Genomic DNA, 26,945 nt, shown 5'->3' on the forward strand with positions numbered 1-26,945 from the left:
GTTTTTTGGGGTTTTTAGCTCACCGGTGCCCGAAGGGCCCCATGTGAGCTTATGCCATCACTTGGCGTCCGTCGTCGTCCGTCGTCTGTCGTCGTAAACTATTTTAAAAATCTTCTCCTCTGAAACTACTGGGCCAAATACCTTCAAACTTTAACTAAATGTTCCTTAGGGTATCTAGTTTATAAATTGTATCCGAAGTTTTGATCCATCGACAAACATGGCCGCCATAGCTAAAAATAGAACATAGGGTCAAATGCAGTTTTTGGCTTATATCTCAAAAACTAAAGCTTTTAGAGCAAATCTGACAATGGGTTAAATTGTTCAATTGGTCAAGATCTATCAGCTCTGAAATTTTCAGACGAATCGAACAACCCATTGTTGGGTTGCTGCCACCGAATTGGTAGTTTTAACAAAATTTTGCAGTTTTTTGTTATTATTTTGAATATTATTATAGATATATATAAACTGTAAGCAGCAAAAATGTTCAGCAAAGTAAGATCTACAAAAAAGTTAATATGACCATAATTGTCAATTGACCCCTTAAGGAGTTATTGCCCTTTAAGACAATTTTACACAATTTGTTCATCAAGTTTGCTAACATTTAAAAATCTTCTCCTCTGAAACTACTGGGCCAATTACCTTCAAACTTTAACTAAATGTTCCTTAGGGTATCTTGTTTATAAATTGTATCCGAAGTTTGTATCCATCGACAAACATGGCCGCCATGGCTAAAAATAGAACATAAGGGTCAAATGCAGTTTTTGGCTTATATCTCAAAAACTAAATCTTTTAGAGCAAATGTGACATGGGGTAAATTTGTTTAATTGATCAAGATCTATCGGCCCTGAAATTATCAGACCAATCGAACAACCCATTGTTGGGTTGCTGCCACCGAATTGGTAGTTTTAACAAAAGTTTGCAGTTTTTTGTTATTATTTTGAATATTACTATAGATATATGTAAACTGTAAGCAGCAATAATGTTCATCAAAGTAAGATCTACAAAAAAGTTAATATGACCAAAATTGTCAATTGACCCCTTAAGGAGTTATTGCCCTTTAAAGACAATTTTACACAATTTGTTCATCAAGTTTGCAAACATTTAAAAATCTTCTCCTCTGAAATACAGGTAAGCGATTCAGGCTCTTGAGAGCCTCTTGTTTTTATTTGGAAAAAAGGGAGTTGGGGGTTCATTGGAGAAGTCATGAAAGGCATATGATGTCATGATCAACCGGATTTTGTTCAAATTTTTAAACTGACTGTAGTTGTTATAATATAGTTCCTCAAGCCATTACTGTTACCTTAAGTTTAGTAGCAGTTGACTCTTTATAAGACATTTCAGGATTCTTCATGTTGATTTTTTTGTAGAACTTATTATTTGAGTAAATGCTGCCACCTTGGATGACAGGCAGGATTATCTTGATCATATCTGAAAAATTACAACCTACCATTGCTGCCTAGTTTGCTCCAAATGGCTCAAATAACTTAATAAGATTAAAATATATTTATTAAAACGAAGTCAAATGAGGACAACAGCTCATGTTGCCTTTCAGATGCCCTAATATTAATCCATAACGGAGGTGGAGTATAAACACCCATTTTGGCTTAAGGAATTGAAGCTTTTTAGAACCACATCATTTTTTTTCATAACATGGTGAAATGCATTAAATGATAATGCAAAATGCTGTTTTAATGCCATTTTTTGTCCAAATAATCTAAAGGAAAAGAAATTTACAAAATCTTTCTCATAGCTATTTTCATAATCTCAAAAAATATACAGCTGTTATTTTGGTACATCCATTCTATTCCAATCCAAATATGCTCAAATGTTGATACAAGGGAAAATTGCGAACATCTTTTACAGAAGTCATGTGTAGGCAAATTTAAGATCATGTATGGCAACTTATAAATTGGCTCTCAGTTTGGGCCAAATATGGGCCCCATCACATACTTAAAGAATAGATACAGACATCTCAAGCACTGCAAAGTAAATTAATAAAAAGTTAATGTATAAATCAATTCATTATATATATAAAAAAAAAAGAAAGATTTGGAATATCAGGGCATGTTCAAGTAAAAATCTGGGGAAATAAGGAGGCCACAAAAAGGAATATTTTTAGCAGGGCTCATAAATTCATACCTGGTCCACACTTTTATAAATATGGCTATCTAAATGTTTTACAATTGAACATCCAAAGAATAGTTTAAATTAAATAAATAACATGTGCACCATGTCATAGAAACTAAGGATTCTCTGAGTTTATATAAATCTGCCCATCAGTTTTGTAGGAGTTGGTGATAAAAAGAGAGTACCCATGAACAAAAAGGCAGTTTCACCATAATATCCCTGGTTTGGTAAACAGGGACATAAAAGAATAAGAGATGTAAAAAAAAAAAAAACTAGTTATGGAAATAAAACCGTTATGGAATCGTGTTTTATTACACTTTAAAATTTTAGGGGCAAAATAAATCACTATGGAAACTTGACAACAAAGTGACAAAGGTATGGACGGACAGGTGAAGAATATATAGCCTTACATATTCATAGAACACCAACACTTCTCAACATTATAATAAACTTTATTTTGAGAGAGTATAACAATAAAGCAATATGAACAATGAACAACAAATAATTCAATGTACATTTGTACATTCCTGCATATATTTATATATATTTGGAAGTACGGAAAGAAATATAAAAAATATGTATTTTTTATTTTAAGTAACATTTCGGAGTATAAGCTCCACACTTACTACTCAATTTCCATATCTTTGAGACAAAAAAACCTTGAATAAGCTGACAAGCCATCAACATTATACTTTTTAAATCAATATTGAAATAAAACGTTCCTAAAATTTATTGAAATCAGTACAAAAGTAACAGGAATCTTGCAGAAATTGAATGACCATTCCAAAAACCTATTTAGCATAATTTGTTAAGAGCAACCCAAAAATAAAGAAAATATTTCCACAATTAATTAAAAAATGGTTTCTATGATAGACATTATTGTAGTTAGTGATCCAACCATACAAAACTAAACAAATCAACCACCAGTCTATAATTGTAGAGGATTTTTTCTACACAAGTGAAGTCAATAAATGTGACACACCCTTTTTCAGTAATACTATCTAACCTTTTACTTGTACAATTAATTTTCTTTCAAAACACATTTAATCATAATTTAGGAGGCTAAAGTTTCATTGAAATACAATTATATAATGTATAAAGGAGAAGGCCATTATTTTTTGCTCTGAAATTGCAAAAAATATACAATTATTCAAGGCTTTTAAGCTTATGTTCCTTTAATTGGTAAATTATAGTTAATGTTAATATTGGTTATTGATATTATCTGGATATTTAAGCACAGAAAGGTCCCTTGTGATGTGAATATGACATCATAAACATGTTGAAATTGTTATTTTTGCATGTAGTTTTTGGTCAAAGTAAATATGAGCAAAGGCCTAATATCCAAAAAGATATTTTACACACATTAGCATCTTTGTAAAACACATCTTGTAACAAAATATAATTTTGGGTAAAGCCTTGGCTAATATCTAAATAATATTTCAATAAAAACAAGACCTTAAAATCTGGCCATTTTGGCAGTTTTGCACTAAATGCAAATTATTTGAAGCCAAAATGCAAACATGTAAGATACTGATGATTGACAGTCTAATGTCTTATGGACATCTAAAGGACGTTATTTAGCAGATTTATTGTACTTTAAGATTATATTGACATTTTTAATTTTACAGTGATGTGATTTTTTTACATACACTGTATATATTGTATAGTTTGTATGACGCAAACCTTTATAACCAGCTGGTGTTTGCCCCCAATGTAGAGGGGTAGCTTCTCAATATATATATATATATATATTATACTATTTTGATTTTCCTATTCAGGTGGGCCAAAATTGTGGCCTTATTATACCTTCTTCTTTTGGATAAAATATTTTTTCCTTGTCTTTAGATGGTTCATTTTGAAAAATATCTCTGTGACATGCCAGTGAGCTTTATGCATGTATATTTGCTTTGTTCCTAAAAGTTAACAAATAATCTTTTTAAAAAAGAGACAAAAAATATATAAAAAGTTATATATATATATATAATTATGCATAAAAAGTATACTTAAGATATGTCAAAAAAATTATATAAGTACCTTTATTAACAATAACAACTGTTTAAACTAAACCTATGCACCAGAAAACACACTCAAAAAATGTAAACTCATTTGATTTTTTAGGACTTGTTGGGTCCTGTTTAGTCAGTTTTAACTGTACAAGTTAGAATGAAAATGTCTGAAGCCAATTTGATTGGCAGATCAATAAACTGGCAGCTCACCATATTATAAACCATGTCCAGAAATATGAAACATATTTGACAAAAAATATAGTGATAAAAATTAAGAAAGCTGCTTTATACACTTACTTCTTTTGCAATGGCATTATTACCATAATTTTATGATAAATGACTTAGATGAGATAAAAATTCCCAGATTTCCCCAAAATAGGAAATTTTTATATATTGTACTAGACATTACATGTTTATCAAAAAACACAATTTTTTAATGTTTATAGCAAAATGTGTTAATAATTATGAGTTAAATCACATATAAAAATCTTTATCAAATCCCCATTTTTAACTTAATGAAATAAAATCATTAAACACCTTCATTTGTCAAAAACATTATAGCATACAGGTAGTTTGAATATAACACTGAACTTTTAATATATTCATTAGTTCCTTATGCTTAGTTCTGTTCAACAGAGCTAATAAAGAAATTAATAAAAAGCACTCATTTTATTGGATGATTAAACTTAGATGTCATTTCATTAAAAGTTCTCAAAGTGATGATGGAAAACAGCTCCTTCAATTTTATTCATATCAGCACATGCTCTGTCTAGACCTCTGGTTAGAGGAGCAGGTCCACAGCTAAATACACCAAATACATTCACCTGTAATAACAACAAATAATTGTCATACATTGTGACCTATAGTATAGATGTAAAGATGTATTTTGTTATATTACATATTACTACGCAGTCTCTGTTGCTATTCCTTTACCTTTGTCAACTCTGAAATTCTAGGGTGCAACCTTGTGTGAAAATGAACATCTCTCGACAAGAAAGATCGGTGATTGCTCCACTAAGATGCAGAGTGTTCCCGTTAGAAATCGAGGAATTTCTGCAGAAAGACGCTTATGTAAGATATGCAAGTCAGGCTCGGTTGAAGATGACTCATTTTGTACTCCATTGCTCAACATATGCAGCACAACGATGTACCATGTTAACAGACTATCATACCAAATATAACTATGATCTTACAAATCTAATTCGATATGGACAAACTTTGTAATTACTTTACCTTCGTCAAATTTGAAATTTGAGTATTATACCAGCTCAAATGGGTCAGTCCTATTTATTGGGAATGTATTTCTACGCAGTCTTTGTTGTAATAACTCAACTTTGGTCACCTTTGAAATTTTAGAAATGTACCATTTCATATCGCACATTACTATTTTTGTTAGAAGCATATCTATGCAGTCTCTGTTGTAAATACCTAACCTATGTCATTTTTGAAATTTTAGAATTGTACAAGCATTGTTCGGTTTTAATTGTATAAATTTAAAGATTGTTATAGTTAAATCAGAATAGATTGATATGATTCATTTTACATCATAAACATACTAATGAAGGATACCGTAAGTTGGGTTATTTTGGTTTATTTGGTGCCTCCAATGAAAGTGCCAAAATTAAACACACAAAAATAAAGCAAACACTAAAAATTGAAACGCCAAAATCACGGACCGGTACGACAATATCGTAATGTTAATTGTTGTAGAAAATATCTTATGCAATTAGATCATTCGTATATTTCCTATAATTCTATACATAGCCAAATCTGCAAATAAATACCTGGTATAATTTGACAACACTATATAATTTTTACTTAATTGTCAATTTTCTGAAATTGTTAAGAAAACACAATATGAAGTTGTATTCACACATGTCATAAATATGCCAGGCTTTTGCTGATTTGAAGCCGTTATTGGTAATTAGAATATCAAAACTCCTTGTATTATTTTATCTTCTATTAATTAATATGTACTGCCAGAGGCATAAGGATTAAAATTTAAATCCTTGATAGTCAATCATTAACATGTACTGCAATAGAGATAATGATTAAAATTTATTTCATATGATTTTTGTAAAAAATAAATAACCTATTTAAAATCACTTTTTTTTTGGCTTTCCACACCGAGATACAGAATTATTTGCAATTGCATTCGTATCCGATTCCTTCATTTAGTTAACATTGTCGTGTTTCTAGTTTGTGTAGGTCATTGATATTTTGTCAATAAACGTAAACGGGTAAATAAGGGCAAATATGAATGTGCTCGCACACTTCTCTTGTTCCAAAATTAAACACATCAATTGGACGAAGCACCAAAATTACACACACCAAAATAAAACACATGCCTTTCGAGTGAAAACTGCCAAAATATCCTGACGCCAAAATTTCCCAATTTACGGTATCTGATTATCCAAAATATTTATAGATACTTACATTTAATGTTTCCTTTTTTTTTAAATTGGTGTTGTTTTGTACACTTTATTTATTGTGTGCAGGTATCGCTACTCGTAACGATCCAGCCCTCGTAAGAAAGATCATTGACTAATATCTAGACGTTTTATATATATTATGTAGTTATTATAACGTAATGTATCCAAGCAATGTAATTGTTGTTTCAATGTTGTAATTTATTCCAATGAAGAAGGCCGTAATGGCCGAAACGTATGGAAAATTGTGTTATAGTTTTTATTATATATATATATATATTTATTGTATTTTTTACAAAAAAATATATACGGATAGTTGTCGTTTGGCTATAATACCACATGTTCTTATTTCTATATTGTTCCAAAATCCTATGGCAGTGTTGACCAAAGACTACTTTGGCTTTCTTTTTTAACCACTTTTAGTTTCATAAGTGTAAATCAACCAATTGTCAAGAGCAATTTATTTACGTGGAAATAGAAAATTGTAAAAATAAATCTCTGTAATGCCATAAAGAGACAAGTTTATTGCTCAAAAAGTATCAGCAAAAAGATGTTTACAATATCATTGACTTTCAAAACTTTTATATAAATGTGCATCAAACAGTCCATTTCCATATTTCTTTACTATGGTACACAGATTAAGTTCTAAGATCGGTGTAAAATATCACAAATATGTGATATTTTCTAATGCAAAGGGTCCAATAGAAGGTCCCATCTAACCCATATTCCTCAATCCACCTGTTAACCTGTTATTATACAATTCACTTTAAATGCATTAAATATCTTGTCAGTCTACATAGCCTTACATTTTGATGTTCCAACTTGATATTTCTCAATATATCTGTCATTTTAGGTCTGCCAAAATGTGTAACAGCACTCAACCCGGTGAACAAACTCCTGCCAGCTACTTTCTGGAAATGTCTCTCACAAATGTACTGGAATGAAAGTTGAATATAATTTTTAAATATACATATTATTATAACATAATTGTATATTGTCAAAAAGAGCCAAAAAAGCCAAATTCTATATACTGTGGACTCACTTATTTTCGTGGGTACCAAATTTCGTGGATTGATGAAAATTTACATTTTTTATGGATATTTGATTTCGTGGATTTGCCAAAATGGACATACAAGCCTATAGACAATTTGCAATTCATTGAACATTTAAATTTATGGTTTACCTGTATTAAAGAAGTCCATAAAAATTGGTACCCCACGAAGAACAGTGAGTCCATAGTATGCTTTGAAAACAATAATTTTATAATATTAGATCTCTAAATGAAAAGGATGAACACATATATATCAAACATTAGGGGACCACCATTTGATATTCGAAAGGGAGGCAGGAGAATTTTTTGCAGATTGAATATTTGTTTTCATTTGATGGCTTACTTAGCATGCTTATTTTTTTGCTGCGAGAAAATTTGTTTTCACTTTTGTACAGAATTATTCCCTGCATTGTGTGTTGTAGAATATTAATTGCCATCCAGTCTTAAGTAGGACTATTTATTTTCAGTTCTTATCAGGCCAGGATAATTATTTTCAAAATCTAACCTATTTAGAGCATGAAATTAAGAGGGATTTTAACATATATTGAGGGTTGATGACCTTAGATATTTAATGATGATTGGAGTTTAATTATTCAATACTTCTTCTAAAACATACCAGCATGGTTGTCCTGATGTCGTATTTCTGCTGAAACTGCGTAATGAATATATGTGTGTCCACAAATCCATTAGCATCATTCTGTTCCACTTCTCTTATAATATCTGTCATCCATTCAAATTGTTTCTGTGTTCTTGTTACCCAAAGAAAATATACCTACAATACCAAACAAATCCTTTAGTATTATTCTGATGTGATGTCTTTTATCAGTTCAAATGTTTCTGTTTTCCGGTTACTTTAAGAAAGAAGTTCTTACATACTGAGCATTATAAGACCATATAAAATGTTTTGTCTAGTTACCTTAAGAAAGTACAACCACTGTGCCATAACTGGAGTAATTGATTTTTGTTATTTTGAAGGTTTAAATGTAAGCGTAATAAAAAACAAAACAAACACATAAAATTTCCTTTTAAGTAAAAAATTATCCGTTTGACTCCACAAACAAATTTATATTGCAATTTCCCATTAGTAAAATAAGGAACATTATGTAACCAAATTGAGGGTTTCTGAATATATAAGTCTTTTTCCTGATGGTTGACATCAGATTTTGCTGAGGAATGCACACAACTGCTGAGCTCACTTTTAAGGAATCCTAGTTAATATTATAGTTTTTTACATAGAAAACTAATATAACTTACTTTCTTGCAAGGGAATCTCATTTCATCAATTTTTGATTTGTTAACGATGTCCTTGAGAATGGAAGCAAATGGTGTAACTCCTATACCACCACCAACCAATATGGCCACTTTGTATCTGTACCAATCCTGGTGACCTTCTCCATAGGGGCCATCTAGATAAAGCTAAAACACAAATTGTCTGTCAAATTAAAGCTAAAACACAAATTGTCTGTCTAAATAAAGCTAAAACAGAAAATGTCTGTCCAATTCAAGCAAAGAAATTAAAGTTAATGGACTTTATATCAAGTATCAGAATTTATCTTTGTTTCAGTTGGCTTGAAATTCATCATAAATAATAATGAATCTTAACTTTAATAGTGTGTTAAAAATAAAAAAATTGCACTGTAAAGTTGACACGTCATACAAAATGTGAGCATACTGAAGTCTGAGTAAAAACAAAATGCTATATTTAATGATCCTAAAGATGATTGGCATAAGTAAGCACCTACTTCTCTTTCATCTTAGATTTATCAACTAGTTATAATCATCCTAAAATATATATATTCCCATTCTTTCAAACAAAAAACACAATTTCATGCAATATAATTTACTTTAGGTATTTCTTGTCCAGTTTCCAGGTTGTTCGCATCATATTCAGCTCTTAGATTTGTGGTCCATGGTCCGACAGCTCTGATGTGTAAGCTCAAGTTCTCTTCGTGTGGAGCTGATGTAAGGGTGAATGGATGGTACTCATTAGATCCAAGGTTTAAACAGGAAATTCTCACCCACTGACCAGATTTGTATTCAAAGTTGGCAGGTCTCTTGAAAATTAGGGCAGTTACATCTACAATAAGTCAAACTTTTAACTAATTTACAATCATTTCATGTACTGGATTTTAAGTAATTTCAAACAAGTTCAATGAAAAAAAGATCAAGTAATCTACTTTAGATGAGAGTTTTCCAATAAAAATAGTACTGGATAGAACAAATGGTTATGTGAGGCTGTTTTTACATGTATTAAATATGCCAAATAGAAAAAAAACATGGCTGTCTCCACTGGATTAGGATTTGTTCTTGGATTTCCATACAATTATTTTCTGCAGTAAGATCATGACTTATCTCCCTTTAATTAATTCTAGGATTCATTTCCTTCATAAATGACTTTTAAAACAAAGAAATTAGCTTAAATTTGGTTAATAATAACAAGTGTGCATTTTTCAATCATGTTGACTGTTATTCCTTGGTGAAACATCAGTCATTTAATGACGAAGTTTTGTCATTTTTATGTTGTTAGGTTGTTGTCTCATTGACACATACCACACGTCTCCTTTTCTTCATATAGTGTATCACTTACCAGAGGGAAGTAACTCTGCCTTTTTAACAGTAATTTCAATGTTATTTCTACTCAAGCTGATCAATTTGTCTATGATAAAGATTATCATCGGAGGAATAAAGTACCACTGGAACAAAGGAGGCTGGACAAGTCTTCCTGTACCATGGAGTATCATCAAAATATACAGGATGATGTAAAAAGAATGGGTTATCCAGAATGCTTTGAATGCATGAGCTCTAGCATAAGGCATAGCAAACACATACATGATGATAACAACAATCGTTGCTAGGACACCAGTAAAACCTGAAATAGTAAATAAGACAGTAATTTAACTGTCTAATATTAAAATAATTACATTACATGTATGTTTCATAAGTATCCATACTTTTCAGTAGCTGACCACAATCACCAGGTATTTCAGATTTATATTTTATTTCTCAATAAAATGCAACATTGATGACTGCACATGCTTCTCATGACAACATCACAACAATGCATTTGAAAACGAAAAGAAAAACTTGATTTAACTTGTAATATAAGGTTGTGGAATATAAATGTCATTAAAGGAAAGTGAATGCTTCTTTTTGTACTTTTAAAGTGTTTTAAAATCGTTGATTGTGTGCACATTTTCAGCATGAAGCTCTTCAGTGTTTCATACAAAATGTGCTTCTGTCAATGCTTTTAAACCCCCCCAAAAAAAGTACCAAAAAAGAAGTTTCAATTCTAAATGAAACTGCTGTATTTCTGCAAATTTCTATTGTGACTTTTCCTTTGCTAGGAGGTTTTATGGTACTTATAGTTTGATTTGTCCTAAATACAAATAAATTTCATGAAATATTTGCCACTTGACATGGTTAAAAAAATTTCTTCACCATTTGTTTGTGCAGGCCTTTTTACTTTTTTGTTTTCTTTGTACATGACATTGTCTCTATTCTTTGGGATCTTTTTTTGTTTATGCTGATCTTTGTATTCAAAGGTAATGTATTGGATAATATGCATTTCTATCTATTACTGTGGATTCATTATTATTTGTTGGATACTAAATTTAGTGGATTTGTGGGTACAGATTAACCACGAATTTAAATGTTCAATGATTGACATTGGCAACTGGCACCCATTTAACGAATCCACAGTAGTTTGTGTAGGTTCTATACTATGAACGTTCATTCAGCATCTCTTTTCATACTACTTCATCATCATGTCATGTCATTCAGAAGATTAAAACAAGCAGTGGTAATAGCAAATATAACACATTGAAGCTAAAATACCAAAAAAAGAAATCTGAAAAATGTATTAAAAATTTTAAACTCTACTTTCTTAATTGATTAGTTGAGAATTTTACCTGTTATTGTATTGTAAGTCCAATATTGGAATGAGGCTAATACATCAGTACTACAAAAGAAACAGGTTATACATATTGTTTGACTTATGAAAGTTACCACACTCAAGGAATTCAAACAGATCTAAATGGGATTTAGTTCAAAGTGTCAATTTTCATATAGAGAGATATTTTAAAAGCCAATATGCCTGTTCAGTAAGACAATTATTATTTTGCATTTATTTTCATTTAGAGAAATAGATTTCAAGTTTATGGTATATTCAAACATTTATCTTCTTTAAATTTTGTTTGTTTGTTGCTTATTACTCGTCTGACGACATTTCTGAGACAAACTATTTGTAGGTAGTAAGCTCTAGATTTTCTTTTGAGGACAAACATTACTTTTTTAAAAGAAGACTATCATATACTTACGCTCTGAAGTATTCGGTGAAATAACAGTTGAGATCGCCAGAAGCTTGCGTGGAGATATGGTATAAATTGAACCCATGACCAATACAATGTAAAACTGTAAAGAAATAATCTTAAAAGCTATACAAATTTGCTATGGAAAGGTTTCCAAAGAAGATACAGAAATATGCTGCACGATGTAAAAATCATAGTATTTAGTACAGTATGCCATTCAAATTTGGGGTAATTTTTTTTAAATCAATAGATCATAATTGATCTTTATCTTTGTTTTAATGAAGTATAATGTTACTTTTCTTACATTAACAATTTCATTGGGGTCATTATTTTTATGGGAAAAGGAAGTCTGTGTATTAGGGAAACATCAACCTTCAACCAGTAATAAACTTGATATATATATATATATGTTGATAGATCAATTCAACCATCTTATTTCTGTGAATGACAAGAGCATATCTATTGTAAATGCTGAAATTAAAACGGGGCAACACTTTCAAAGCCAGTGAAGCCTGTCTGAGGGGGTAAGACCAAATAATCTCAGTTGAAATGAAATATGTCAATGCCAATACAACTGCATACTAAATATCATTGACTTTTGTAAGTGGTTCCCCTTTAACTGACCTAGCTTATAACAAACTTTAACATGTAAATTATGCAAAAGTTTCAAAGATGGTAGACCATGACTGAGGGGTGGGGCCATATAATCTCCATGGACATGAGATGTGTCAATACTAATACAACTGCATACCAAATATCATTAATTAACCATTAGCTGTTCCCCTTAAACTGACTTAAAATCAAACTTTTACAAATTGTTGATGCCTCCGTTAACAGCTTGCCAAAGTATCGTTTCCAGGACTTTGTTGAGGCAAGACAAAATCTAAGATAACTTAATTTTATTTTAAATAACATCACTTTTACATATAATTTGTTTCCAGTGAAGAATATATGATGAACTGATAGAATAGCCACTTACTTGTAAAAATTAAAGCCAAAGCAGCAATATATTTGTGGAAAAAATGCATAGAATCCCATGGGAAGAACCTGTGTAAAAATGTCTCTCTGAAAAACGTGATCATGTTGCGACTCATTGTGATGAGTAAAGTTGAGTAGGTAAACATCATAGCACTAGCTGCTCCTCTAGTTGTAGTAACTCCATCACCAGCAAGTCTTCTCAGTCCAGCATGTTCTCTCTCAAAGGCATAGTCTGCAAATATTTATATATGTTGATAAATTAGACAATTTTCTATTCAAATTATATTGCTAAAATAATACTTCTTGTACACAAGTTCTTACATTTCCAAGTTAGTATACAAACATTAATGTACTGTGAATCAATCAATATCATTTGAGTACCTATTTTTCTTGGATTTCATCAGTAAAGGTTAACCACAAATTTAAATGTTCAACCAAGTATACATTTTATATAGGTTGATTGATTGATTGATTGATTGGTAATGCCACTTTCAGCACTATTGTGCTATTTCGTGGTGGTAAGTTTTTATTAGTGGAGGAAGCCGGGGTGCCCAGAGAGAACCACCGACATTCGGTAGGAAAACTGACAATCCTAGTCAATTAAGATTGAAGTCGAGCGCACCTGCCACGTAGGAAGCAACATACAGCCCAATCTATTACATCAATACCTCATCATGTGTTATATAATTGTAGGACTGAACAGACACAGTCTTATAACATTGTCTATTACCATATCAATGGACAGAATGCGTACACTCCATTTCCTAACAGTTGTCTATTGACCACTTTTTTCTTACCTAATTCATTCATTCCATCTGAATCGTAGTTACAAAGCAATGTTTATGAAGGACTGAACAGACTCATGCCATGGAACCATAGTACCCCTACTATATACCCTTCAGTTAAGTTTCCCGGAGTCATTATTGATTGATATAAAAATAAGAAGATGTGGTATGATTGCCAATGAAACAACTTTCCACCATTTATCAAATGACATAGAAGTTAGAAACTATAGGTAACTATACAGTCTTCAACAATGATCAAAACCCATATTGCATAGCAAGCTTTAAAAGGCCCCAACAAAACAAAATGTAAAAACATTAACGTAATGCACGTTCCGATGTCCCCATGTTGCACATATTTTATATTTCCAAGGGGCATAACTCTTTTAAAAAACTTTGATATTGCTGATATTAACTTATAGTATAAGTTTTATAAAAATCTGGCAAGAATTCGTACCTGTGAGAGCGCTAACAAGACAGGACGGACGGACAGACACACGCCAGGTATTTCCATGTCCCCCGCAACGCATTACGCGGGGGACAAAAATCAACATTTCAGGGGAAATAACTCCAGAAAAGTTTTCAGAGTTGATAGATCTTGTCATGCTGATCATTTTTGCATACACTTTTAACCTAACTCCTACAGTTTTCAAAATAACAGCAAAATTGCTCACATTGCTAGGTGAGCTAATAAACACACTGTTGGTTACCTAGCAGCAGGATTGAATAAACACACTCCAAGGACCAAGTGTTGACTACCCATCGCAGGACTGAAAAAGCACTCCAAGGACCCAGTGTTGATTAACTAACAGAAGGACTGAACAAACACAACAACAACAAAGTGTCTGTTACTTAGCAGAGACACTGAATAAACACACAACGATTGATTGATTTTTTGGTGTTTAACACCACATTCAGCCATATTGGCTTTTTCCTGGTTGCAATCCTAGTCAATTAAGATTGCAGTGAAATGCACCTGCCATGTCAGTGTTGACAGGCTAGTGATACAGTAGATGAAAGGCCACCAAGGCCCCTCCTAGCAGAAGGACTTAATAAACACACATCAAGGACCCAGTGTTGGCTACCCATTGTATGACTGAATAAACATACTCCAAGAACCCAGATTAGCCTAATTATATACCCTTCTTTTCAAGGGGATATAAACATTGTTGTAGTTTTCATTGTTATTTATGACTTTACACAAATAAATCATGCAGATGGTAAAAACATAGAAAACTTACAAAATGCTCTTTCTAAAAATATTCCAAGTAATACAAGTGTGTAGAGTGTTAACCAAAAGATCTGTAATTGGTAGGTAGCCACCCATTGTGAGAAGGCATACCATTTCTGTCCAACTGCTGTCCTAGGATACACAGCAAAATTGGTTGGAGCACTCACACTCTGTTGTCTCTTCATACTAATATTCTTTGTTCCAGGTTTCCTGAATAGCATAATATATATAAAGGTTTTTATACAGTTATCAATGGGTTTCTGTAAATATTTTATTATCAATGCAAAATAACAACAAAGCTGTAGCTAACATCTACTTGTGAGCAATGTTCACGGTATTGCATTGTTAACTTTAAATATTTCTTGAAAAATGCAGAAGAAAATATAATAACACTAACTGACCTTACATTAAATCCCCTTCTCTGAATTTTTCAAACTAAAATTAAAACATAACTTCTTTGCCTGGAATTCTGATATGACAATATTTATCTATTCTATCAATTCAACCTATGGATGATGCCATCATAATATATAATTAGGAAATCATTAACATCATTTCCTAGGATTGAAAAATTTGCTTTTCTCAACTTGTTCATATATTTGCATCATAGTGTTCAAATCACAATATTGTACTTTATCATTCCTCCCAATCTTTTCATAATTTCTATGGGAGATTTTATGCACAAGTGGACCTAATGCATCTCTTCTCTCAGAAGTGTTTTTAATCTAAATTTCTAAGGTATCAAATGATTACAATGGGCTAAGATGTATTTTTTAACTCCTTTTAAAGCCTGTTTTCAGGCATTTAGTTTCTATAATGTTGGTTCACCACCTCTCATCGGGGAAATCTGCCATAAATCAGGAACGTTGGCAGATCTGTTTTATCAGGCTTCTCACAAAACATTTCATTAAATGAAAGCAACCACAAATCAGACCTTATCATACTACCTATTGATGGAATATGGACACTATGTGATGAGTTGCAATGCATTGCACTTTTTTTATCTGTCTGACACCTACTTTCTGTTTTCCAATACTTTCAATAACGAGTGGGGTTATGTGCCGCCACTGGATAGTAATCCCTATGTCTCGTATACTGCAACTTTTGTCGCAGGCGAGACAATAATCATCATTTATTCAATAATCCTTTTTTTACTTAATATTATTGTTGTAAACTTTTTAGATGTATATGCATATGGTAAATAACCTGTCTCCAGATTACAGCTAGATAAGGTTTCGATAAATAAAATTGATATATTAAATATTCTAGCATACCCATTTTGTATATTGTTTACAGAAGAAAACTAAAACAAGAAGTGATACCTGATGAATACACACTGGACAATTATATATATAAAATGATAGGAATTCACCATTTCAGAATCTAAAGAATTGAATGTAATTTCATTATTTGTACACAAAAATAAAAACCACATCATGCCATTGGTTGCATATCCATTGATTATGCATGACTTTGTTAACCAATCACACTGTTTTGTAGTACATGTTTGAAAATATTATTCAGTATGCATAGATTCTGAAACAGCCAATTACTAAATCTACATGATAATACATTGGAGAATATTATTAATTCAAAATTTTCTTATTGCGAGACAATTTCATAGAATCTATTTTCCAATTAGGTAGATATCTCTGTTTGGATTTAATATTTAAATTAAAAGCAGACAAAATGGGTAGGACTGAGAACACATTTATTTAATATACTTTGCAATATATATACATGTTATAAATATCAAAAATGAAATATACTTGGCAATATATATATATATATACATACATATCATAAATGCAATATACTTTGCAATATATATATATATACATACATATCATAAATGAAATCATGTACAATTAAATAATGTCATACAATAAAGAAAATTGTCTCTACCTTCCATTATTCCTGTGTAAATTAAGCAAAAACGATTGTTGTTGGTTGTTGTCTGCCACATTTGTTTTTGGTTTATTTTATTTTTAGCATAATCAGGCCGTTGTTTTTCTCTTTTGAATTTTTTCACATTTTGGTCATGTAAGGGCCTTTTATAGCTCACCTTATGGTATGGGTTTTGCTCATTGTTGAAGGCCTTATAGTGACCTATAGTTGTTTACATCCTCCAACCTTTGATCTCTGGTGGATACCGGGTAGTTGTCTCATTGGCAATAATACCACATCCCCTTATTTGTATATAAACAGGAAATACACAATTCTCTTAAAGGCACAAAACAGTTACAGTTTATCCATTTTTGATAATTCAAGGACTGCATCAGAGTCAACAGTTTCATCTTGACTACAATCCTATCATTTTAAGCAAAGCAAAATGTTTTAACATTAGGTGCATTATATGAAGCTCAGACCATGTACTCAATTTTTTGTATAATGTAACCAGAACATGTCAATACTTTGTAAACAGTGAAGTTGAGCAAATTTGAACAGTATTATTTGTCTCTCAATTGTAAAGTAATTAGCCTTGTCCCAGATACTTCTGCCTTAAAGTGCTTTTTTAAAGGGAAACTGAAATTCATTTATTGCAAAGCAAATAAAACCTTTCCCCAGAAATAACTAAAATGGCCAGGTAAACACCAACTGTTTCTGGGGAAGAGGTTTTATTTCCTTCACAATGAATTTGAAAGACTTAAAAAGGGTAATAGAAGCTATTCAATTCTTTTTTTAAAATGCACATTACTGCAGTGTCTTCAGGAACTTCATTTTTCTTTCAGGTATAATTCATTAATGAGAAGATGTAAATAAAAAAACTTACATGGTATTGTACCCTCTAACTATAGTAGATCCTCTAGCTTTCAATGTCTGTCTTGTCCCAGATCTAGTTCCCTCTTCTTTTGTTGGCATACTAATTCCTATAGAGACATATAGAAAATAAGAATGACAAATCTTTCTTGTTAAATAAGGTGAGGATACTTTAAGACAAATTTGTGCAGAAAAAAACCCTACCGATTTTATAACATGAGGTTGTAACTATTTGTTAAGAAACACACATTTAGATTTGCACTGACATTTTTCTGATGTCTTTTCAATTGTTCTATTGAGGATGTACAAACCTTAAGCAAACTCAAATTTTCCAATGTAAATAAAATACTGACTCTCCTTTCTATTTTCTCTTAAACTTAAATGATTTAAATAAAAAAAAGAAAAGTTGGTTAAAACAAAAACTATCTTCCACAATATCACAAGCATACATATACCTAATATAGTCATTTTTAAAAATCTAAAACTCTTGACACAGAATTTAAAAAAAAAGCTTTGATAACTTCAATATGACCATAAGAAATTTCAATGCAAACTTATTCACCATCAAGATTTAAAGTGGCTTTGTCTAGCGTATGAGCATATTCCTTTGAGGCAAATATCTTCTTAAAGTTGTCTAATGTCATGTCACTTCCCTCTTGTACTCCTGCTGTCCGATACATTGATGTTACTAATTGATCTAGCTGTCTCTGTTCCAAAGAAGAATCAGACAGTTCTAATAGTGACCTACAATAGAGGTTAATATATTGAAAAACAAGATATCAATGTTATATTATGACTAAAATATGACACTCTTCGCAACCAATTCAAATACTGTAGATTCATTATTATTCATTGGATATCAATTTTCTTGGATTTTGTGGGTACAGGGGAACCACAAATTTAAATGTTCAACAAATTATAAATTTTCTATTTAATGTATTGACAAAACCAGGAAAACGAATATCCATGAAAATGCCAGGTTTCCTAAATCAACGAAAATTGGATACCACGAAAATAAAGGATACCACAGTACCAAATATTGTGGACTTGCCACAATGTATATTCACTGAGGAATATACCTTATCTTGAAAACTGGAACATGGAAAATAAGGTAAAAGTTATGAGACATGTGTCAGGCAGACACATACTTCTCACAACCAATTAACATGTCAGATATTGTTAACCTACCATGTACAGTTACTGAGGAATGGACCTCATCCTGAAAACTGGAGCATGAAAATATATACATGTCAAATATTGGTGACCTTTATCATGTGTAGTTACCAAAGAACAGACCTCATCCTTATAACTTAACCTTACTATTTTAGCCTGAAACTGAGGTCAAGGTAAAGTGAGAGTAACAAAAAAAGAACTGAGAAAATGTGGTTTGAAAGCCAATTGAACAATTATACACTAAACCAAAGTTGACAAGACTGTTTTATCTTTTTTGACTTACTTGATCATCAATGCAAACTGTTTTTGTGTCAACACACCACGTTTGGATGTATCATACATTCTGAACATCAACTCTACTTTACCTTCACCATCATCTACAATAATCAAATAAATCATATTAGACAAAATGCTGAAAACATAACATAAAAGTGGCTTTGAAGGTCAAGATAGAAATTATAACAAATATATATATTTATAACAGTGAGTGCCAGAGGATGAGCTAAGATTTTTGTAGTGACCTTCAAAACTTGCTGTTTCTGTTTACCGGTCATATTCAATCTAACGTCACTTTAATATTATAGCTAAGTCTGATGATCACAAAAGCAGTTTGGTGATACAGAAAATATCAGTTACAAGATCCTAGTTGCTAAAAAATTACCATATTTTGTCTAATATGCCAAGAAGGCACTTACAATTTTAGATTATCATATAAGTTAAATAGTAATCAGTTGAATCCATTCATTCATAGCACAATGGGACAACAGATGTCAACAAACTAATTAGGTGAAATAAATCTGATATTGGTATTTATATTGAAAATGAATCGTGAAAATGTGAAATGAAAAATAAATCATAGTACAGTACACAGGGATTGGAGAATAGGAATTTTTAATAACCTGAAGACAAAACAACAAAGAAATCCAAGAATTCTTTAAAGCTAATAAATCCAGTCTTGTCAGCATCCACCAATACAAACATATTACGAACAAAGAGTGATGTTGGTTTAAGTTGAAGAGCCTCTGCAAATTCTGTTCTAGTCAGCTGAATATCAGCTATCTGCTTGGATGTTTCAATGTCAAGGACACCTAAATCCATAGCATCCATGTTGGTATGTTTGAAAGCCTAAAAATAAAGGAAAATTCATGTAGAGGCATTAACAAGACTTGAAGTACTTCCCACATCTTAAATTATTTCAAAAACTGATACATTATACAGAGAAAAATATAAAATAATAAAACACTAAAAAAATATATTATTCCCTGAAGTCTTTTCTAGGTAAATAGGATATTACAGCAAAATTAATACTATTCCAACAGTGACTGCATGGCAAAAGGAAAGACATTGTAACATCACCATATTTATGTTTGGGTATTAGACAAATCAGACTAATTTTGTCATCAGGCCCCTAAAAAATATATATCCTCCTTACAGAAAAAATAGGACAGGTTGGTAAGTAAAGATGATTTTAACATTGATTATGTAGGTAGTGTTATGGACAGTTCACAGTGCTTTAAATGTCTATTAAATGTCTAAGGGTAGGCATTAAAACTTAGGGTAGGTAGGGAGACAGGAAACAGAACTATGTTTGTTTTTGTCTAATTTGGGAAAACATACTGTAAAAGTACTTTTATTCGTGGGTATCAAATTTCGTGGTTTTAGCAAAAGTTACATGTTCCTGGGGTTCTTAAATTCTTGGATTTTAGATTTCTGAAGATGAAAAAAAGAAGTGAAGAATTTGGAGCCATCAGAATCGAAGATTCTTGAAAATAATCATATATTGTTTTATATTGATTTTGATATAAGCTGATTCATCTATGCTTACAAATTGTCTCGATTGAAGGAAATTGCAAAGTAAACGTTTTAATTGATGGACACATGTAATCAGAATTGATGACAATAATTAACCCAAGATCGAATGAACAACAGATTAACGATCATCAAAGGCATTAATTGGACCATAAACATGTCACTTAAGGAAAACAGTTACATAACAAAATACTCCAAATGTACTTTGAATTGCAGAATTAATTCTTATGAAATATAAAAACAAGCTCTATATGAAATTTTTTTTTTTTCATATGAGGATTATGAGGAGATAAAATGCCCACTTCATCATCGCATATCATCACCGGAAGTCTGGCTCTCATCAATAAAAACTGTTTTTTCATAAGAATTAAAAGGTTAAGAGTCATACAGTTTTGTTTTTTTTTAAAGATTAAATATAAGTTGTATATATAGTTCATAGTGTGTTTGCTGATATTCACTAGAAGATACGCCCGTTTCTATGTAGTAAAACCTTTCATGAGGAGATAATTTTCCATGTCTTGATTTGGACAACAGTTGTTATATTTCGTTGGACACTTAAATCCGTGGATAAAGCCATTCACGAAAACCACAAAAATTGGTACCCCACGAATGAAAAGTACTTTCACAGTAACCAAAAATAATGTGAATGTTATTATCCCCCCATGACACTGGTAGGTATGCCATTAATAGTTATTGCTTCCTACCTGTAGGCAAATTATCCTGAAGAATTTATCTAGTAATTTTTGTCTTTGTTCCTTTGTTGTGGCATTTTTCTTGATGACTTCCTCTTTGAAGTTAATTTTCTGCAGTGATAATCCAATGCCTCGGAGGAAAGGTTCTAGCTTCTGTATAAACTCCTGTCTGTCCATAGCATCACTAAATTTCAGTACCTATAAAAAGAACGGAGAACAATTCAATCAAACATATAGAATGATATGATGAACTTGAAGTGTTAATTTTTCTACCATTTTCATACAATGTTCCTTCAGGAAAAAAGCTTGAGAATTTTCAAATTTTCAAATGCATAATGTTGCTATCCTTCTGATAAAAAAAGTTGGATGACTATATAATGTAACAAAAATAAACTAACATGAAAACATTAAAATTATTACTTCATGGACCTATTTAGAATGCATCAAATCATTCATTTTAACATTCATCACTTTCCAAGTCAATATCCCTTCAACTTAACAGGGATCATCTTATAAATTTGGTAGCTTTTGGCATTCTTAATAGATATGACTTACCAAGTCAATTTCACCCTCAGTTCTGACTGACATTACTGTTCCTGTATCTTCTGATACCCAAATATGTAATTTGTCTATTTGTTTACTCCCATGACTTCTAAGATCTATCATCCTTAAAGGTTTCCCACGACGATCACTGACATGAATTTTTTTTCTATTTTCATCAAATTTTATCTTGATGTGTCTTTCACCATCATTTGGTCCTACCCATTCTATTGCTGTGAAAAGAATTATTAAAGATATAGCCATTACTTAGTTCCAACGATTCCATTGTGAAAGGATCGAAATTCTACTATAATATTTGCATTGACAGGAAATACATCTGAAAAGGACCAATTTATACCTCTCTATGGCATATCTTGTGTAAATAAACAAATCAGACACACTAAGAAAAATTCACACTCCATTTTCAACATGGTTTCAAACTATCAAATATTTGACATATTGTGGATTCATTTTTGTCGAGCCTGCGACTTTTGTCGCAAAAGCGAGACATAGTGATCATACATTCCGTCGTCAGTGGCGGCGTCCAAAAATATTCACTCTGTGGTTAAAAGTTTTTGAAATTTTAATAACTTTCTTAAACTATCCTGGATTTGTACCAAACTTGGACAGAAGCTTGTTTATGATCAAAAGCTAGTATCTAGAAGGAAATTTTGTAAAAATTTATTTCCTGTTTTTCCGTCTATAACTTATAAATGGACTTAGTTTTTCTTCCAGTTAACATTACATACAGTCTGTAGTTAAAAGTTTTTAAAACATTTATTAGATTGATAAACCATTCTGGATTTTTACCAAACTTGGACAGAAGCTTCTTACAATCAAAAGATACTATCTATAGGAAAATTTTTAATAATTTTTTCCCCATTTTTGTTGAGCCTGTGACTAGCAGCAAAAGTAGGCGAGACACTGGGTTCAATGGAACCCTTACAAATTATTATTCTTTGGATACTTATTTTCGTTGATTTTGTGCATATAGGGAAACCTTGATTCAAATGTACAATGAAGTATTAAATGTCTATAGTAGGCTTGTAAACAAACTTCTGCTTAACCATGAAATCAAATTTCAACCAAAATATAATTTTTCATCAATCCACGAAAATTGGTACCCACAAAAATAAATGAATCCACAGTATATATGCAAGATTGTAATTGTTGAAAATATGTAAACATTCTGTTACCATGAAACTCAATTCTTTTTTTTTGTAACTAGTAATCAAGTAGAGTATCACTCTCTAGCAACATCAACAAGTAATCAAGTAGAGTATCACTCTCTGGCAACATCAACAAGTAATCAAGTAGAGTAACTCTCTCTAGCAACATCAACAAGTAATCAAGTAGAGTATCACTCTCTGGCAACATCAACAAGTAATCAAGTAGAGTAACTCTCTCTGGCAACATCAACAAGTAATCAAGTAGAGTATCACTCTCTAGCAACATCGACAAGTAATCAAGTAGAGTATCGCTCTCTAGCAACATCAACAAGTAATCAAGTAGAGTATCACTCTCTAGCAACATCAACAAGTAATCAAGTAGAGTATCACTCTCTGGCAACATCAACAAGTAATCAAGTAGAGTATCGCTCTCTAGCAACATCAACAAGTAATCAAGTAGAGTATCGCTCTCTAGCAACATCAACAAGTAATCAAGTAGAGTACCCCTCTCTAGCAACATCAACAAGTAATCAAGTAGAGTACCCCTCTCTAGCAACATCAACAAGTAATCAAGTTGAGTATCACTCTCTAGCAACATCAACAAGTAATCAAGTACTGTACTGTATCATTCATGTAACAGAACTAGGAATGTAAGCTAGTAATGGAGTATTATAGTATCACTCAAATAGCAGGAGTATTCAAAGTAAAAATGACAACTCCATCAGACTTTTTATTGAAAAGTGTAGAGTTTATTAAGATATACATGAAATAATTAAGCTAAACAATAGAAAACTTGCTTTCCTTTTTTCATAAATGTGTATGATAAATAAAAGTACAGTACTGCTGTAGAGCCATACAATATATATGTGTTAAGGGTTTCCTCAATTCCTATTAATTATAGGGTTGGTACGTCTGTTTTTTTTTTTATAGTTGCAATCTGGAAAATATAAATTTTCACGATGTCTGGTTTTGGTATGTTACATACCACTTAAACCAATCAGCAAATCTTGACTGAACTGCTACTCTCTTTTGGCATAGCTAGAATGTTTGCTCTTTATCAGAACTTCTGCCATTAGCAATTAGTCAATTAATTTAGTATAATTTATTGTTCAAAATGACAAATGGATCAAACACAAGTATTACAACTAAGTAATGTTTTAGTGAATGAACAGAGTGGTGAAGTTTTATCATATTTTTTATCAATTCTGTTGCATATTTTTATAATATAAGTAAGTGATTACAACAACATATATGTTTGTGAAAAGTTTTTGAAAAAATATTTATAAAAATGTTTTAAATAATAAGGGTCGGTCAAAACACCCTTCACACATACCTTTTTTTTTTTTTGCCTAACCATTAAGTTATATATTATCAATTCAAACTCAGATTCATGCGTCATTGGTGAGTCTTTTGTAGAGGAAAGGCATGTCTGGCATACAAAGTTACAAGTCTGGTATCTTTAATGAGTTTTGTATGCATATGGAGAAATTATTTAAGGCTAGTTTTGCCTACTCTGACAGCATTCAGGTGATTTTTTTTTATGACATTCCTATTTTTAACCTGATTTATAATAACAAACCTAGATATGTGTGTGGTTCTTTGGTCTTTTCTCTCTTGACAATTCTTTGCCTTGCTTTAACCAACTTCTTTTCTCTGATTTTAGCCATACATATCATCAGTCCTATAGTAGCTATAAAATACATACCATTATTCAATTTTGTGTAATTTCAAAGGCAAATTTTTAAATAAATCATTCTGACAAAATTTGATTCATCATGTTAAATTTATACTGCTCTACCTATATATATATATACGGTATGCTAAAATTGATGAAGAAAAAAAATAATTTGAAATTGACATTGATCAAACAGTATATATATCCACTGGCAAGAATCTTTCACCAAGCAATTAATCAATCAAGGAATTCAATGCTTACCTACCTGGATCTCATGGTAACCAACTAGAAACATTGTGTTTACCTAGACCTAGATCCCAGTAACAAAACTAACCAATCCTGACCTTGAACACAGAGCTAAGACTATATTGCTTATTAGAAACAAGTAGAATTTGTAATAAGAATTCAATGTTTACCTCAGTCTAAAACACAAATAGTCTGAAATGTTAAATCTCATTGTTAACCTTTAGTCATGGAACACATTATGAACCAAGAGTTTTTGACTTACGTGTAACTTATAGAACTTACACAGTAACACAAGAATGTATTGCTTATCTTAAAATACAACACACAGAACACAGATCTTGATTTTTTTACCTAGGTCTGGAGCACACAGTGTCAGAAATCAGTAATATGAAAAAACACAGTACAAACTTAGAAATGATTGCCTGCATTAGTCATAACTAAGTAACACTTACCTGGAACATAACCAGATTTTTGTTTGTTTGTTTGTTAGTGTTTAACTCCACGTTCAGTAACCAAGGCTATATCACATGGCAATCATTGTCATTTAAGATCACATCTCCCCAAGGGCAGGGTTCAAACTCACAACCTTAGAGTTGACAGGCTAGTAATCGATGTAGATAAACTACCTAAAGCACTTGGTCAACAATAAGTAAGGATTTATATACAGAACACAGTCAGATCTAATTAATGATTACCTGGAACACAGCTGGCACTATGCAAGGATTACCTAGTACACAGTCAGATCTAAGTAATGAATACTTGGAACACAGCTGGCACTATGCAAGGATTACCTAGTACACAGTCAGATCTAATTAATGATTACCTGGAACACAGCTGGCACTATGCTAGGATTACCTAGTACACAGTCAGAACTAACTAATGTTTACATGGAACACAGCTGGTACTATGCAAGGATTACCTAGTACACAGTCAGAACTAAGTAATTATACCTGGAACACAGCTGGCAATATGCAAGGATTACCTAGAACACAGTCAGAACTAACAAGTGAAACTGTGAGCAGTAGCTCACTGATGATACCTCTGCCCAAATACTTGACGGTAAACAGGAAGTTGTTGAGGGATGAATCTGAAAACGCATCACACGGTATAGCTGACTTATATAAACCCTGAAACCAAATTTCAGAAATCCTTGTAGTGTAGTTCTTGAGAAAGTTGCGACAAAAAATATTCATGGGACGGACGGACGGACTGACGGACCGATGGATAGACGGACAGATGGATGAACGGACGGATGGACAGACAGAGGTAAAAAAGTATACCCCCACTTTTTTTAAAGCGGGGGTATAATTAATGTTTACTTGGAACACAGCTGGCACTATGCATGGATTACCTAATACAGTCAGAACTAAGTAATGTTAACTGGAACACAGCTGGCACTATGCAAGGATTACATAGTACACAGTCAGAACTAACCAATGTTTACATGGAACACAGCTGGCACTATGCAAGGATTACCTAGTACACAGTCAGAACTAAGTAATGATTACTTGGAACACAGCTGGCACTATGCAAGGATTACCTAGTACACAGTCAGATCTAAGTAATGTTTACCTGGAACACAGCTGGCACTATGCAAGGATTACCTACATACATGTGATGGACTGTGAAACTCAGATCAGGAGATTTGGAAATTTTGGTCAGGAGATTAGGACTCAGATCAGGAGGTTTTTTATCGACATAAATTTTGTCGTAAATGTAACCGTGTGATGTAGAAATTGTCTTTTAAAGTGTTTTTTCTTCAACTTTCCATCTGAATGTAATATGTTTATAGTACCCTTATATTTATAAATTTTCTTTATCTTTATTCAATCTAACATTCTTTTTTTTTTTTTAGATTATTCTTTAATTTCTTTTTGTTTTATTCTTTTTATCTTTATTCAAGGAAACTATCACTGCAATTAGAACATATTTTTTTTTATCTTTACTGCAAATTGACCATTCCTTCATGC

General features: G+C 31.7%; 1 protein-coding gene across 1 annotated transcript in view; it reads right to left on the reverse strand.

Annotated features, from left to right (window-relative positions):
- Positions 1 to 2,558: 2,558 nt before the first annotated feature.
- Positions 2,559 to 26,945, reverse strand: part of LOC127734067 (dual oxidase 2-like) — a 66,111-nt gene continuing 41,724 nt past the window's right edge. The window contains exons 15-31 of the mRNA XM_052243693.1: positions 24,634 to 24,744; positions 21,901 to 22,118; positions 21,358 to 21,543; positions 19,744 to 19,969; positions 19,128 to 19,221; positions 18,234 to 18,415; positions 17,685 to 17,781; positions 14,922 to 15,121; positions 12,900 to 13,130; positions 11,930 to 12,023; positions 11,522 to 11,571; positions 10,201 to 10,482; positions 9,458 to 9,690; positions 8,868 to 9,029; positions 8,230 to 8,385; positions 7,369 to 7,497; positions 2,559 to 4,957 (exon numbers count right to left, since the gene is read on the reverse strand). Of these exons, the coding sequence (XP_052099653.1) occupies positions 4,835 to 4,957; positions 7,369 to 7,497; positions 8,230 to 8,385; positions 8,868 to 9,029; positions 9,458 to 9,690; positions 10,201 to 10,482; positions 11,522 to 11,571; positions 11,930 to 12,023; positions 12,900 to 13,130; positions 14,922 to 15,121; positions 17,685 to 17,781; positions 18,234 to 18,415; positions 19,128 to 19,221; positions 19,744 to 19,969; positions 21,358 to 21,543; positions 21,901 to 22,118; positions 24,634 to 24,744 (2,774 nt within the window). The 3' untranslated portion in view covers positions 2,559 to 4,834. The remainder of the gene's footprint in view (positions 4,958 to 7,368; positions 7,498 to 8,229; positions 8,386 to 8,867; positions 9,030 to 9,457; positions 9,691 to 10,200; positions 10,483 to 11,521; positions 11,572 to 11,929; positions 12,024 to 12,899; positions 13,131 to 14,921; positions 15,122 to 17,684; positions 17,782 to 18,233; positions 18,416 to 19,127; positions 19,222 to 19,743; positions 19,970 to 21,357; positions 21,544 to 21,900; positions 22,119 to 24,633; positions 24,745 to 26,945) is intronic.

The sequence above is a fragment of the Mytilus californianus genome, unplaced genomic scaffold (assembly GCF_021869535.1).
Source record: "Mytilus californianus isolate M0D057914Y unplaced genomic scaffold, xbMytCali1.0.p SCAF_3, whole genome shotgun sequence".
Taxonomy (NCBI): Eukaryota; Metazoa; Mollusca; class Bivalvia; order Mytilida; family Mytilidae; genus Mytilus; species Mytilus californianus.